The sequence below is a fragment of the Thermobia domestica genome, chromosome 2, assembly GCF_964235325.1.
Source record: "Thermobia domestica chromosome 2, izTheDome1.hap1.1, whole genome shotgun sequence".
NCBI lineage: Eukaryota > Metazoa > Arthropoda > Insecta > Zygentoma > Lepismatidae > Thermobia > Thermobia domestica.
The window spans coordinates 87,143,494-87,160,036 of NC_137455.1; the positions used below are offsets into that span (position 1 = coordinate 87,143,494).

Here is a 16,543-nt window from a genome sequence, read left to right on the forward strand (position 1 = left end):
AGAATTCCTAAAGGTACACGACCTTCTGTCCCATTTCGTATGCTGCAAAAACCATCGTTGAAACACAGAAGAGGCGTAACAAATGAAGAACCTGACGACAAAGGATTTTGGTAGGTAGGTTGGATTGGAGTTAAGATTCCCTTTTCAGCATCAAGGCTATATAGAAGTCGACCTACAGGTTAAGGTAGAATCTAAAACAAGCGTTCAAATTGTGTAGAGCTCTTCCCCAGGAATCGAACCTGGAACCCCGTGCAAAGGTGCGCGCTAGCCACTAGACCAGCGGGATGTGCAGAAGTAGGATTTGGGTTTAGGAAGGCAAGTGTACAAGATATGGTATTGGTTTAATATTAATAGGTGAAATATTTATAGAAAGTAGTAAATGAAATGCATATAATTTTTATTAATTTAGAAACTATTATTATTGTTCGAGTGAATTGAGAAGTGTTGGTGGAAGCTTTAAGGGTTGGGTCGAACCAAGAAGGGTTAAAAATGGGAACAAACGATAGAGGAAACCAATTGGAATGCGTACGACAGGGATCTTTTCCCCCATCGACCTATCTAAAGGAAGTGGAGGAGGATCTACATAGGGAAAACGGTATTTTGGTAAGAGTTGTTGGATTGGGTGAATAGCAGAAAATTATCTTGTTCGAAAACTTGACATGGGATGATACACGTTGAAGAGAACAACGATAGGGACGTGCTCTATATCAAAGGAACAGGAAGGAAGGAAACAATAGGTTACTGCGGTTCTCGGTACCTAGTAATCTGATTCTTGGTTAAGCTAGAAACTTGAAATATTGACAGTGGATAGGATTTGTGACGTAAGGTACCACTAGGGAAGGATTTTAGCACGTGTTCCAGTTTTTTTTTTATTTGCCCTAAATAGGAAGAAAAAAATGATATAGATACAACTGTTTAACACGATATACTTATCTCTAAATCCTTTTTAAAATCAGATATGAAAGTTAGTATTTACCCTTTTCATTTAAATAATTAAAGACACGTTTTAGCATTTGATATTTCTCCTACAGGGGAAGAAAAAAGTAGGGATTTGCAATTGTTAAAGTGGGACAGCCATATCTCAAAATTTCTTAAGGTTAGAGACACGAAATTCGGTATTAATGTTTCAAAAACTGAAAAAAAAGAGGCGTGAGGCCGAACAAACGCGGGAGCCTGAGGGACGAAGTACCCCGCTAAACGAAGACTCGCTAATATTAAAAATATACGTATTAGAATCAATATATTTGGAACAAATTACCCATTGAGATTTATTTCTTTAACATGGCAGATCAGTGTTCAAATACTATCCTTTCGGGAAAAACACTGGAGAACAGTAGAAATCTCCATAAACATTCGAGATATTATCACATATTAACATGAAACAAATAGCGTTGAAATAATGGCTTCCTTAGCTTGCTATATAAGTAACTGTTTTCCTGGAGGCTCAGTGCTGCAGCCTTGATCTATATGGTGTATTTATAAATGAATGGTGCGATATTAAAAGTTAATAAATCTATTACCTTACACGGATAAACACTGTAAGCAGTGGTATCTGTCCAAGATTCTCTTGCGATACCTGATGTTTGCTTGTCATACTGGTCAGTTCATCATTCTTGTAGTTTTTGTACTGTCTTTGTAACTACTTTAGTCATAAGCCGTTATTGTTCATGTATTTTGTAATGTATGACTCATAGCTGTAACAATCATGCTTATCGAATAACTAAAGTTTGCAACACTGCTACGTATTAGACATTTTTGTTTACCATTATACAGTCATCTTATATACCAAACAAATAATGTAGTACCATTTAAAAAAAAAAAGTTGGCAACGCTCTACTACAGGATTGATGATTATGTCTTTACAGAGTCTTTATAGTGTGTAATTAAGTTACTAATTTTTTTTTTTATGTATTTCATAAATACAGTTTGAAAATATTTGAATTTATCTTAGAAATTTCCCCACTGTCTGAGTGGTTTCTCCCAAATCTTAATTGTGTCAACTATTATGCATATTGTAGGGAATGTGAGTTTCGCACAATTTCTTCAACCTTATTAACGAATGTTGCTTTTATTGATCAGAAAAAAATAACTATAAACTCGGTCACTTCACTGAATGGGTACTTAATTGTATATTTAATCTCTCTTACATTGCCATTTCAATTCTCGTATAATTAAATCCGAGTCTAGGGATGATGATAATAAAAAGATGGAATGGACAGAGTGCGAGGAAACGAGAGAAGCTCAAGAAAACCCAGGCATATTGTAAACGTAACGCCAAGTTATCCTGCGAAACCACTGAATTGCGTAGAAATAAAGTATTGCATTAGGAACTACTTATTCTTTATCAGAAATATAGAAGTCTACTAAACGTAAATTCATTGCGTTCGCTAATATTCTCATTTTACAGCATCACAGAACATCTTCCTTCCTTCCTTCCTTCCTCTCTCTCTCTCTCTCTCTCTCTCTCTCTCACACACACACACACACACACAGAGAGAGAGAGAGAGAGAGAGAGAGAGAGAGAGAGAGAATGAAATGAGATTACAATCAGTTTATAACGAGCAACACTGCAAATTGCTCGCTGGCGTGGAATAAAAATTCTTCATCGAAAAGTAGATGAAAAAGATGAAATAACAATCATCAATGAACAATTATTTCCAAGCTATTGCCTCTCTAGAACCAATGATATTTTTTTACCGGTTTCCGATATTTTGCAAATTTTTGTAGGGACCATACCTCAAAATATAGAAGTCGCGAGCTGCATAAACATTTGGGGGAAATATTAAGATATTTCTTAATTCCTTATAGCAAGACCCCTCAATCACACTAATTTCTACTTGTTTACAGTAAGGCTAACAGTTCTCGCCAGCTACACTGCTTCTTGCCAATGCTAGATATCGCCAGCAAGTAGGAAGTTTGCAGACAAGCGGTAAACGAGAATACTAATTGTTCCTAGTATTTCTCAAAATTAATTTCCTCCTTTACAGATCGACTTGGGCAAGTAGTACGAGCAAAGTCGAACGTATTAATGAAAATGCTTAGTAACATTACTGTTGAATCTGAAGAAATCAGGATATGCACACAATCGTCGCCTTGTTTTGACAAGACATCTTATTTTACGTAATATTTTTTCTTATTTTTTCAATACTGTACTGTCAGCACTTTCTTACTGGTATAAAAGCAATACAAGAATGAGCAAATGAAAATATATTTATGAAAAGAAAAGAAACGAAACGAAAGAGGATAAATCTTATAAAATCAGTTATGCCACGTTTACATCAGTCAACTTTTGACAAATAGTTTACTCCTCAGCACAAACCAAACTAATCAATCCTCGTAATAACACACGCGTGATAAAACAATGATTACTCGCATCTATATTTTGAATACAGTATATATGAGACATGATTTTACTAGATGAGCGATAGTATATTACTGACGGTATGGCTGCCTACAAATTTCAAATATTAAAACAGTTAATAGAAACGTGAAATATGCAGCACTGTGTAATATGTAATGATTATACTAGTTTTACTAGGAGTATTGACGAACCGTTAGCTTGTGTTCTAGCATATCGTCAATTTAACAGTTTTAGGACAGCATACATACTCGATGTCAAACTATAGATGAAACTGCACCAGAAGCCAAGTATTTTAGTTCGATATACATATCAAGAGGGCACTAATTAGCTATCACCATTCTTACTTCGCAATCAGGGGACCCTAGTTTCGAATTCCGCAATTCCCCAGTTTTCATTAGTCCCAGCACGCGAATGGCGAGATTGTACTTTTAAATACAAAGCCTGTTTAGGTACTCTTAACCCTTTGAAGCAAACAATGAACACTGTACCAGAGATAGCAAATAATTTGAATTTACGTACCTAGGCTATTGCTTTAGGCTAAAGGAAAGGATTAAGAAAAATTACGGTAACGAAATCAACGGCGAAACAATACATGACATCCATTTCCTCAGCGGGATTTACACCCCGACCTGATATCGCCAGCCTTAGACAGCTCATCATATTAGTCACCGAACTGTTCGTTACTAGATCACTGACTAAAGCTATGATTTACTCTATGCTCTGCCCAATGAAACCACTTGCCCCTAAATGAATGTTCCAATTACATGCAGTGTATAGAAATACAGAGCGAGCGAAGTATTTGATGAGCACGAGGTAACTTCGTTTATTTGTTTGTTGAAGCTTAGCGTCCGTTTTCAACATCGAGGTTATATGAACGTGCACCTACAGTTTAAGGTGGAATGCAAACCGCCGTAATGCGTTTCAATTTTTAATGCTCACCTACCGAGAACTGAATTTGGGACCAGGTAGCCTTTGCTATCCATTAGACCAGAGAGGAGAGCACTTTTGGTACAGACAGCAACTGAAGCCAAAGAACGAAATTTGGAAATAATGACAACGATGTAGGTGATCATGTACATACTTGAATTTCTTGTAAAGATTCTAAAATTAACTATATTAAACTCCATTAACAGTAGTTTTGTAACCCGAGAATAGTTTCTGTGCGAATTTATTTTTCAACATGAAGGTAAATACACGGAAAATGTATTATGAATACACGAAACAGTTATGGAAAGGTTTTCTGACAGATTCACCACGTCTAATCCAGCGTGGGGTAGACCGATAAATTTTGAAACACATCGGAAAAAATGTATCAAGATCAGGCAGCTACAACTTTTAAAATACGGCGTGTGCATATGAAGGGCATTAAATTATTTATTATAGCACGTATGTATTCGTGAATATTGCACAATGTATTTGTTAACTATCAACTGAATTGAAAGTGTGCAGTTAACTTTTCACTCACCCTGTATATATGTGTTACTTCTGCCAAGAGACAGATCCCTTTCTTCAACATTGGCCTTAATCTCCCCCTTCTTAAAATTCATAAATTAAAAACTGATTACAGTTGACCGTACGTTCAACCTGACTCAGTTGCTGGGCTATGGTAATTACCGTGACCGTGACCCCACGTGGTGTAGTTCATAGCGAGCGACTCCGGGTTTAATTCCCGGCGGGGACACGCGGTCGAAAAGATGTAAGATTTTTTTTCAGGCCAGCCATCTTGAGTGAGGTTTTCCTGAGTTTTCTTCATTCACACCAGGCACATGCCGGGATGGTACCTATCATAATGGTCCCAGGCAGTTTTCTTCCTTCCCTTCATCGGATCGTGTGCTCGCCGAGCGACGTCATCCTTCTTACGTGACGGGCTAAATGGCCTTCGATGCCGACCGCCCAGAAATTAATTCCTAATGGTAATTACCAACCTATCAACATAACGTTAAAGGTAAGTAGGGGGAAAAAGAAAATTATCACGTCCATTGTGAAGGAGTTTCATCTAATGCACAATGCAAGTAAATCCCCAACAGAATTCGAAAAAGTGCTTCAAATTGGGAACTTGAAGGGATCTTCACATTTTGCCAAGAGAACTTGGAAAAGGATTTAAAGAGCGCTATCCTTAGGTACGCAAACGTTAAGCGCAAAGTATGAACAGCTGCAAAACACAGAAATTCCCTACAAAAACTATGTGACAAGTAGCTTGACAAATTGTTATATAATTCATTATCTGTACGACACACAAGAAAACTAGTTTTAGAAATTGTCATAATAAGTTTTCTTAAGTCCGAGGCACTCCCGTTCTATTCACACAAACAGCAACATTTACAACCACCAGAAAAGAATCACTATATAAGGAATACGCACTCATTATCTATAATGCCAATACTCGTATATGTTTTCGAAATATTTGACACGTGTAAGGTCGGAAGAGTTTGTGTAATCGTCAAATCTTACAATAGGTTAGCACATTTCAGATTCTCCTCTTTCAAAGCATTTCAGTTTTACCTTTTGTAGATGAGCTCCTAATCGTCAAAAGCTCGTTTAAAAAAAAAAAAAAAAAAAAGTTTCTGGAGAGCTAATTTCCAATCGCTGAGATACTAAGACAAATACTTTGACGCTGCTTTTGCTCAGCTCGTGACAATTTTCCCATGTGCCCAAATAGCCACCATACAACGATTTAATTATGATATTCACATTCCGCTCATCTTATCTTTTGCATCTTCAGACTGATATATTGCCTACTTTAGAAGTCAGTACTTTTCTATAGAAGTTTAACGAATGTTCATGTCCTCTAGTCTGAACTAACTTCTCTCTCCATATACAGTACGACAAAACGCAACGACTCGTAACTTCATTAACTTCATACTGTGTGCATATCATTCATAGTGGATGATCAAGTGTGCATTTTAAAGCACTGAAGTATGTAGTAGACGAAGTCGAATACATGACCGATTTTAGCACCGTGTATAGTACAACTTTCATGCTAGTGTTAAGTAATATGGGAGTACATTACTTCTCGGAATTCATTCACCCACCTGAATAATACACGCAATGTGGGAGGGAAAAAACACACACACAAAAAAAAAATCATTATGACAAAATCCTAATTCGAATATAGATTTCCTAAATTATACTTACTAATAAATTTCACTTTCTTTCCCTGCTTCGATTTCGCCTTCGTCTTCTTCTTCATAGGAGCATTATGTCGATCTGAAATATCAAAGTGCCGAGTGGGTCAGGATTCACCTATACGACAATCTCTCATCCCGTTTAATTCCAAATTTCCGCCACGCCTTTCAATCATACGATATTTTACTATATTCCAACTAAAGCGCGAACAAAATTTCTTGTGATATAAATGCTAAAGTAATTTAAGAAAAAGTTAAAAACAAAAAAGTATCATTCACAGTTTCTCATTTTAATTACAGCGAACCCATTTACTACATTTTTTTTTTTTTTTTTTTTTTTTTTAAGTATAGCACATGGTTGCCAATTTGCATTAAAAGTTTGCCCCACCCTGAAATACAACCCCGAGGAAGTTGCAACTCATTTGTTATCGCATGCAGAATCTACGTTTACCTGGTCTCAAAGGTGCGCGACACGAGTGGCAGAAGCACTGCAATACCGAATTCTTCACCAAGCCTATCAACATGGTGTCCTGACCCACTCCGCTCTGTTCCGAACCTCCGACCCCTGAGCAAAGGCGGCACACAATGACGACGGCTGAGAAACGCTGGCGAAGGAGGCGACAGATCGATACTGACCAGTCAATACAAGAAGCGGCAACGCCGCCAGGCAGGTCAGGATCCCTTCTCTTTCGATTTTAATACACAGTCACAGGCCATTCATCCTTGGATGCTCTACGAAGGTACACATGCCTGCATAACTCTCAGGATAATGTTTCAAGTAATATTCTCCGGCGGTGACAAACTTATGGATTATGGCAAATAAACATTTTCATTTTTCCCAAGTATATACTTACATTAAAACATTTTATGTGGAAACCTAATAGAAAATTTCTGAAGCTTCGCTTATGTTAATTATTAACATACTTTTTCTCGTTAAAATTTGGTTGTTGAAGTAAAAGACTATTAAATCTCAAGCGAGTATTGTCTAGCGCAGGAAGTATCTTCTTGTCGGTGTGTCCTTGATATTTTTTTTTTTTTAAGATTTAATCAATACCCTTAAATGTAGGTATGTAAATTCGATTGTTATGCTTAATTAGTAATATTTGTTCTTGATTAAGAACTGCCTACTGTTTGTACTTACAGTCTGATATATTGTCGGGTAGAACGCTCACCTGTGGTGCATGGGGTCCTTGGTTCGATCCCAGCTAGAGCCAAGTGAGCTTTGTAATGAAGAAACACAGTGTGCGTGGGTTTTCTTGGAGTTCTCTCGTTTTCTCCCACTTTTTTCATTCCACCATTTCATTCATTTCTCATCATCACAGTCTCCTTTAGATTAGCCGGTATAAAGTTGGACATAAAACAAAGATTTTATTTAACTTTTATTCGAATATTTAAGATCATTTCAGAAGTTTCGGTCATCATAAGATAATTATGTGGTACGTAAACTAGATTACAACATTAACATATGTTCCTTACACTCTACAAGCAACTAAGTTCTTGCGATCCATTGTAAGATTTTATGTTCGTAGAAAAAAAGAAAAGGAAAAATATTCGAAGGCACCTAACAGTTGTTATAAAGCTTTTCACAAACTTTTTAACTCTCAAAACAGCTACAAAACCTGTACAGCTAGAATACGTACAACGAAGTTAGAAAAAATCATTCGCTGACAAAAATATGGTATACAAAAGATAAGTAGCTTTCTTGAGATATCGCTTTAGGAGTATCACACTGGAAGCTTGACACATCAATGCATGCTCTTACAAACTCAAGAAGACACCATATACGAGAATCTTTCGGATTCCAAGGGTACACTCATCAATGCTTTTTAATTTTAGTACTTATCCCATCAGCTAAGGTTATTATTATTGTTACTGTTAGCAATGTAACTATCCCAGTTAACGAAATATGACACTAAGATTATCTAACAAAAAAATTAACAAACTTCTAAAAAAAAAAGTCATAAACGCAGAAAATACCAAGTCACTAGGCGAACTTTTTTAAAAAAAAAACTTAAGAGTTATCTATGTATAAAAATGAGTTTAACAATGATATTCAGGTCCTCCTAGACCGCTGCACTGATTTTGATTTATGGTATATGAGTGGACTCAAGCTTTTTTTTTTTTTTTTTTAACCCTTTGGGGGACTTTTGGTACAAATCTGTACCATGGCGTCGACCTTCGGAATTTGCTTTATAAATCTCTAGTAAAGCTTTCCACACCGGGTTTTCTGCAGTCATTCAAGCTTGGAGACATCAAAGAACATGTTTCATGGGCATTTTGCAGTCACGCGTGCGATACCTTGGGGGTAGTGATATAACAAACATCGAAGAAGGAAAAAATGGTAAATTTTAGATCCTTTAAAAAAAGAAAATCCTGACATCCCTATTTATCCTAGGATCACGGTTGGTAATTTCGTTGTGTTTGTAATGCAAGGTTCCCAACTGTACTATTCAAATTTCCCTATTGTGTGCCAGAAGCGAAAAAATAGCGTCCAAATTGGAGAAAGTTTTTTCAGGAAAAATTTCTTATTTGGGGAAATTTCTCCCATCAGGTACACGATAGGGACAATGTGAGTGGTACTGCTTGAAAGCTTGAATCATTCCGAAGAGAACTAGGTACAATTCATAATTTTAGGATAATGGGGATGTGCCAAAAGAAAATCGAATTTTTAAATGTATCCCCTATTTACACATTTTTAGAAAATTAGTTTAGTAAAGTATCTACAGTATTTTATCCCAAAATCATAAATCTTACCTCGTTCTCTTTGAAATGAATAACGGTACCACCCATATCGATATCACGTACCTGTGAGAAAATTCCCTCCAACGGGAAATTTTGTAAGAAAAATATCTTTTTCAAAGTTTGGGCCTCTCTGAGCGCATTTTGCGTTAAGGCTTGTATCTCAAAATAGCTTAAAACATACTACATAGTGTGTGTGTAATATCTGTACAAAATATCAATCTCATATCTTTACAACTGAGGGCGGAAGAAATGCAGGGTTTGTCCGGAAAGTAATAGGACTGAGTCTATTTAAAAAAAAAAAAAATATTGAGCCAATCGTTACAATTCTTTAAAAACTTTCAAAATAGGCTCCTTCTGCGTCGATGCAGCGCTGCCAGCGCGATTTCCAAACATTGAAGGCGTCACGGAAGTCATTCTCCGGAATAGCCTTGAGAGCCGCGGTGCAAGCTACTTGGTCCCCCTCTGTCGTCTCAAAATGCTTGCCTTTCATCGGGCGTTTCAGGCGAGGAAACAAAAAGAAGTCCGGGGGGCCCCATCTGGGCTGTAGGGCGGCTGCGGAAGCGTTGGGATGCCGGCCTTGGTCAGGTAGCTGTTCACAAGAAAGGCGGTGTGAGCCGGGGCGTTGTCGTGGTGCAGCTTCCAGTCGGCTCCGATGTCTGGTCGGACCCGATTGACCCTTCGTTTGAGTCTCTTGAGCACTTCCACGTAAAACTTGGCGTTGACGGTTTGTCCAGGAGGAACAAATTCATGGTGGACGATGCCTTTGATGTCAAAAGAGACAATGAGCATCGTTTTCACTTTGGATTTGCTCATTCTTCCCTTTTTTGGGCGAGGAGACGCCGGCGTGTGCCACTCGGAAGACTGCCTCTGTCTCGGGATCATACTCAAAGATCCATGATTCGTCACCTGTGATTACGTTATTCAAAAATTGGGGTCACTTTCACACATGTACAAATTTTCTTGGCACAATTCCACTCGCCGCAATTTCTGGTCGTCAGTGAGCACTTTTGGGACAATCTTCGCGCACACCTTGCGCATGTTCAAATGCTCCGTCACAATTTCATGAACCACAGTTTTTGGTAAATTTAAAATCTGGGCAATTAAACGAATACTTAGTCGACGGTCTGAGTTCAAAACTTCGCGCACACGAGTCATATTGTCGGTGTTTGTCGAAGTCGAAGGTCTTCCAGCACGGTCTTCATCGGCGATCTCTTCCCGGCCCTCCGAAAAGGCCTTGTGCCACCGAAACACACCACTTCTTGCTAAAACATCATCTAGGTAAGCCTGCTTTATCATATCAAACGTCTCTGTCGCAGATTTAACGAGTTTAACACAGAATTTAATCGCGTACCTCTGCTCTAACGAACGCTGCATTTTCGGCTTGCACCACTCACAGAAACACGTCTCGCGAAAAAGCCTGTCCTTTCTCTCCGTGTGCTCGGAGACAACTGACCAGCCGCTCGTTCGTTAGCTAGGAACGCCCTCTACCGGATCCAGTCGGTGCGCGCACGCTCCGAAGTACAGTCAGGCGGAATAAAATCAGTCCTATTACTTTCCGGACAAACCCTGTATTTACCCATGTATAACGAATACCCCACTTTCACCTAAATGATAACAAATCACAGGGTTCTACATATTTCCCTGATTGAGATACGAACGTTCACACAGGGGGCGCTCAGAGGAGCCCGAACTTTTAAAAACAGGGATTTTTTTTTTAATTTCTCTTTTAGGAAATTTTTCTCTCCTCGGGTACATGGTACCAACATGCGAGTGGTACTGTTCGAAAGACTGATTCATTCCAAAGAAGACTAGGTACGATTCATGTTCCTACAATGAGTAATCTTTATGCTGAAGCTGATTGAATAAAAATGGATTGAAAATGTATTTTCGGAGAAAATTGGTAAATCGGCTAGAACACAGACTATTTTTCTCCGGACCATTCTTCGTACCTCATTCTCTTCACAATGAAGCATTTCTTTTGGTACCATTCGCATGTTCGTGTCGTGTACCTGAGGGGAGATATTCGCGATAAACTAGAACACTTTTTTCTCCCATTTTCGTTTCTCCCCCCCACTTTGGACGGGAATTTCCAGCTTTTGCTACATAATAGGGAAATTTGATTAGTACAGTTGGAAACAATGCTTCATTCCGTACAAAACGAGGTATGAACCAATATCCTACGATAAATAGTCTCGACGCAACAGCTGCTTGACAAAGTCTAAAATTTACATTTAAAAAGTGGAAGTCTCAAAAGTGTTAAGAGGCTTCATCCCAGCGAAATTAAAACACCGCTAATTTTACAGTAATTATGTGCTATCTTCAAATAGATAAAAGATAATAGAAATGTGGAACAAGAGCGCCCTAGACAGGCCCGTATCCACGGGGAGGCAAGAGGGGGCCGCCCCCCCTAAATTTTGGCTGGCCCCCATAAAATTTCACGGTAGGCTTGGAAATGAACTATAATATGGTGATGAAGTACAGGGTGCGGCACGTAAAACCGGCCCGTAAAGTGAACACATAAAATGAAATGTAATGTATTGAATATGATTAACTACAACACATAAATGAAATGTAATGTATTGAATATGACTACTCACCTTCACAGCAGCCTTCACAGTAGGTGCTGAAAGTGTCCTCCGCCCACTTCAACACACATGTGAGCACGATTGAGGAGATTCTTATATACCTTTGTCAGTTCTTGTGTTGTAATGCTATTGGTGACATCCTGGATCCTGGTCTTGAGTTCTTCAATTGTGTGTGGATTTGTTTCGTATACTCTTTCCTTTAACAGTCCTCATAAGTAAAAGTCACACGTGGACAAGTCTGGTGACCGGAGGCCTCAAGCCTTTGCTGATTGTCCTCTCTGGTACGGTTTTAACTTCAGTTCCCTTAAAACACGTCTGAAACTTCTCTCACTCGCATGAACCTGTTGACTCAATCTCCTGGTTGACTTTCGAGGACTTCTTGTCATTATCTCCTCCACCTGCATCTTTAATTCAGGTGTGCAGACAGATGGTCGTCTGTTCCTGGGAGCATTTTGAACCGATCCTGTACGCCGCCATTTTTCAATCAATTCCTGAATGGTGCTTTTTGCTGGCACAGAACGTCCTGGAAATTTCTCCCGAGACAAATTCTTTGTTTCCACAAAAGATCCAGTGAGAATGAACCCTTCAACAATGGCAACACGCTCGGGTATCGAATACAGCATTATCACACACTGACACTCACCCGGCTTAAAACAACGAGGCCTTTTTCTCAACTGGTTTCGACAAGTTTCACTGGCTGCGGCTGCACGTGACTGCTGCAGGTCACGTAAGTCGACCCGACCTCGACACGCCATCTCTTGGTAGGAAGGTAGATTATTTAAGTGTTGCCAAAAACAATATACCAGAATATTAGGACGGGCCGGTTTTACGTGCCGCACCCTGTATAATATGATTGGGTCAGGCCCCCCTAACTTCTACCGCCCCCCCTAAATTTTTGGGCTGGCTACGGACCTGGCCCTAGACAATACCATTTTACATGAGATATCGTTATCACGACCCACTTATCTGCTTTCGATTTCTGGCTATTTAAAATCGGCATTTATTTTCGCGTTTCTAAACGGCTGGAAACGGAAAGCCACTAGGTGACTTGTGATAACGGTACCTCACACAAAATAATATTGTCTAGGGCGCTCTTGTTCCGCATTTCAATTATCTTTTATCTATTTGAAGATATCACATAATTACTGTAAAATTAGAGGTATTTTAATTTCGCCGGGATGAGGCCTCTTAAGCACATTTTCGCCAAGGAGTGAAGAAAGGGTTATATGTATAAAAAAAAAAAAATCGAAACCCACCGCTATTGGTGTCCAGTATATAGCCCTCGAAGTCACATATTAATAGTGACACACTAGATGTAGTTTAAATCTAAATTCATCCCGCATCGACATGAGGAAAGGCAAACTGGCAATAAAAAAAAATAAATAAAAATAAAAAAAAAAAACTAGCGATAATGTCAATCAATAGTTTTCAGGATCACTGAGATAAACAGTGACATTCCCTTACCGTTTGAGTCCAGATTCATCCCCCATCGGAATGGGGGTGAGGTTAGGATGGGAACGGGGACATGTAAAAATAATCGAAAACTACCGATATTAGTACCAAATCCATACTTTTCAGGGTCGTTGAAATGAATAGTAATACTTCCGATGGAATTTTAAGTCATTATCCAAGCATCCTAGCGGGACAAAGGGGTTTAAATACTTTCCATAAACCTATTTTATCTCCGTGCGAAGAATGCAGTCTCCGGGAACGAACGAATTGGATGGCGTAGTGGTTAGCATATAGTGCGGTAAACTGACACCCGTGTTGGATCCCAACTCAGTCCCGTATTTTTCACTGAATTTTCATTGAATTCACACAGGACATAGAAAAAGTCGTTTAATATACAGGGTGTGATTGAAAAGTACCGGAACTTTTCCGCCGCGCGGCTCCCTAACGTTCGAAAAATGTGAGGGGTAGGGGAAAATGTGCGCGGGACCTTCCTCTTTCAAGCGGAACTTGGCCCAGTGCGCTGCGAGCAGCAGTTGAGAAAGCATCGCTGTCCGCGCGAACATCGTTTTGGTCGTCGGTCGCGTTTTTTGATCGCCGAAAATGGAGTCAAAGATTGACCAACGTACGCCATCAAGTTTTGTGTCAAACTAAAAAAGACGTTCACCGAGACCCAGGACCTGCTCAAGGAAGCCTTTGGGGAAGATGTGATGTCCCGTACTCGGATCTTTGAGTGGCACAAGGCCTTCAGGGAATCCGGGAGGACGTCGATGACGAACCACGCTCTGGGAGGCCGTCAACGTCGAAAACCGATGAAAACGTCGACCGAGTTCGCGAATATCTGAACCTGGACTGTCGGACAACCCTCCCGGAGATCAGCGAAGAACTTAATTTGACATACTATGCAGTGCAAAAAATTGTGACTGAAGAATTGAACATGCGGAAGGTGTGCGCCAAATTGGTCCCCAAGGTGTTGACCGAGGAGCAAAAAGAACTGCGAGTGAAAATGAGTCGTGAAGTGCTGGACTGTGTGGAAGCCGACGAAGAGTTATTAGACAGTGTGATCAGTGGTGATGAAACATGGTACTACGAGTACGACCCCGAGATAAAACATGGTGCTACGAGCGTTGGTCAATTTTTTATTCCATTTTCGGCGCTCAAAATAGTTTGCATTTAGTCTTTTCATGTACGGAGAAGGTTACTGTTCAAAAAGAAGAGTTAAAATCAATTCTATGCACCCTTACGTACAATGTTATGTCCTAGTGATTGTTCCGAATATGTTATACAATATACTGTACAACAGTCATTTCAAAAGTTCTGCAAACTCAAAGATGTTATGGAAGTAAATAATTTATTGTACAAAATACCTTTACAAACATTCAATATAATCTCCATACTTGTTTATGACAGCTTCCCAACATTTGATAAATTCTGTATTCTGGATAGGGCACCTTCATTGTTGAGGTGTCTGATCACTCGGCTCACCTCACTGAAAACTATCTATTGAATCAAAGCGTTTCCCACAGTGGTTCTATCAATGTGGGAAACAAATCAAGGTCTGGTGGGCTCTAATCAGAACTATATTGGGAAAGGGAAGTATTTCCCATCCATACTTGTCGAGTGTTGCCCTTACTTGTAGAGCAGTATGCTGGCTTTCACGAATTTTCGGGCGGAAAACATTTCGCAGAAACAGCTTGTAGTATACGGCTGGTACAGACGTCCCCTGTGGCACTGTATTGTAGCCATCTCTCCAATCGTATCATACGCGAAGATCATTGAAAGTTTAACCTTTGAGTGTTGCCGGCGGAATTTCTTCGGGCGTGGAGAGTGTTTTATTGTGACGACTGAGGCTTCAGTTCTGGGTCAAAATCTCGTATCCAGGTTTCAATTGCAATAGTCTTTTGTAAAAACTGATTTCCTCCTGTTTGATAAAGTTGAAGTAATTGTTCGGCGATTACTTTGCGATATACTTTCTGCTCTTTATTCAGATCATGCGGAACCCATCTCATCTTCATCTTCTCAGTAATGATTCTGTAAAGTGAAGTGACAGACATTTTGCCCTCATATGCAATTTTCTTACATGTTTTCATCGATCCTCTCTCAAAATGTCATTCACAATAATCTCAACGGTATAGTCTGTTGCAGGGGTGTCCGTAGTGCTTAAACGAGCTGAGCACCGTATGATCCACTACACTATTTCCACAAATCTCTCGCAAAGCATTGTAAATTTCAGTTGGATTCTTTCCACATTGAGTTTCGATTATCACATAGGAACGCTTATGTGTAACCCAACCTCAGTCGGGTTCACCACTGAATTTCTCACAACACAGCTACGCAAACCAAACAGAAACAATCGTCAAGCCCAAACTCTGTCCCACAACTAACCTAAAAATGAACTTGATCAAACCACTCAAACATCTAAAACGGTCGTGCATAGGCTATGTTCAAGACTTTTAAAATAACCCTCCTGCTTTTAGCTAGACCCTCTCATTTTATAACAGTTTGCGTCAACACAAAATGAAAATAGGCCTTTCTGTTTTACTTTCACGTACTGACGTGTTTGTTTTCTACGGACTCAGTCCCACGTTTGTTTAGGCTGAAATCTAAGAATGTGTTACATCATAATGACCACGTAGCACAGGTTGGTGCTCGTTTTTCGCCCTTGTCTTCCTTTACGCGAATACACACTGTCGTTGACATGCCTCCTCCATACGGACACAAGCTTTTGTATTTGCAACTTCGTTCTGTTCAAACATATGAAATTGTAGTTTTTAGTGACCACCATGCAGAGGTTTGTACGTATTTTTCCGAGAATAATCGCTTTTCAGACACATATAGGCCAGTCAATGAAGGGTCGAATAGGGAAAAAAATGGTGGAAAGCTGGAACAAATTTTATTTTCTTTATGTAAGTGTCCGGAACAACATACTAATTTTACACCACTACCATCCCGGATTTGGCCGCCATCTTGGAAAAATGGCGCCAAAAATTAGTTTTTTGTAATTATCTCGCATGGAAAGCATTTTAGAGCAAAACACGTTATTACAAAAAATAATCTACATTAGATTCTCTACAAGAAATGTTCTCTACGTTTTTTTTCTAGGATGCACGGTTTAGATGTTATAAGCGTGGCAAATTACGCATTCTTTTTTCACCATCTTTTGGTAGCAGAACCTTAACGAAAATTTTCTGATACTATTTTGTTTTAGTAATTTTTTTTATATATAAATTAATATATTTTTCATTCATTGCAAGTGTGACTAAGGATAAGTAATCAGGTCT

General features: G+C 39.2%; 1 protein-coding gene across 2 annotated transcripts in view; it reads right to left on the reverse strand.

The window, feature by feature from the left end:
* The window catches only part of stai (stathmin), a 90,151-nt gene that overhangs the window by 51,442 nt on the left and 22,166 nt on the right, over positions 1–16,543 (reverse strand). Inside the window, exons 1-2 of one of the 2 annotated variants that reach the window (XM_081743716.1) lie at positions 6,938–7,090; positions 6,497–6,568 (exon numbers count right to left, since the gene is read on the reverse strand). The exons of the other annotated variant lie outside the window; for it this stretch is intronic. Of the exons in view, the coding sequence (XP_081599842.1) occupies positions 6,497–6,568; positions 6,938–7,010 (145 nt within the window). The 5' untranslated portion in view covers positions 7,011–7,090. Of the gene's footprint in view, positions 1–6,496; positions 6,569–6,937; positions 7,091–16,543 lie in introns of those variants that run through there. 2 annotated transcript variants of the gene reach the window in all.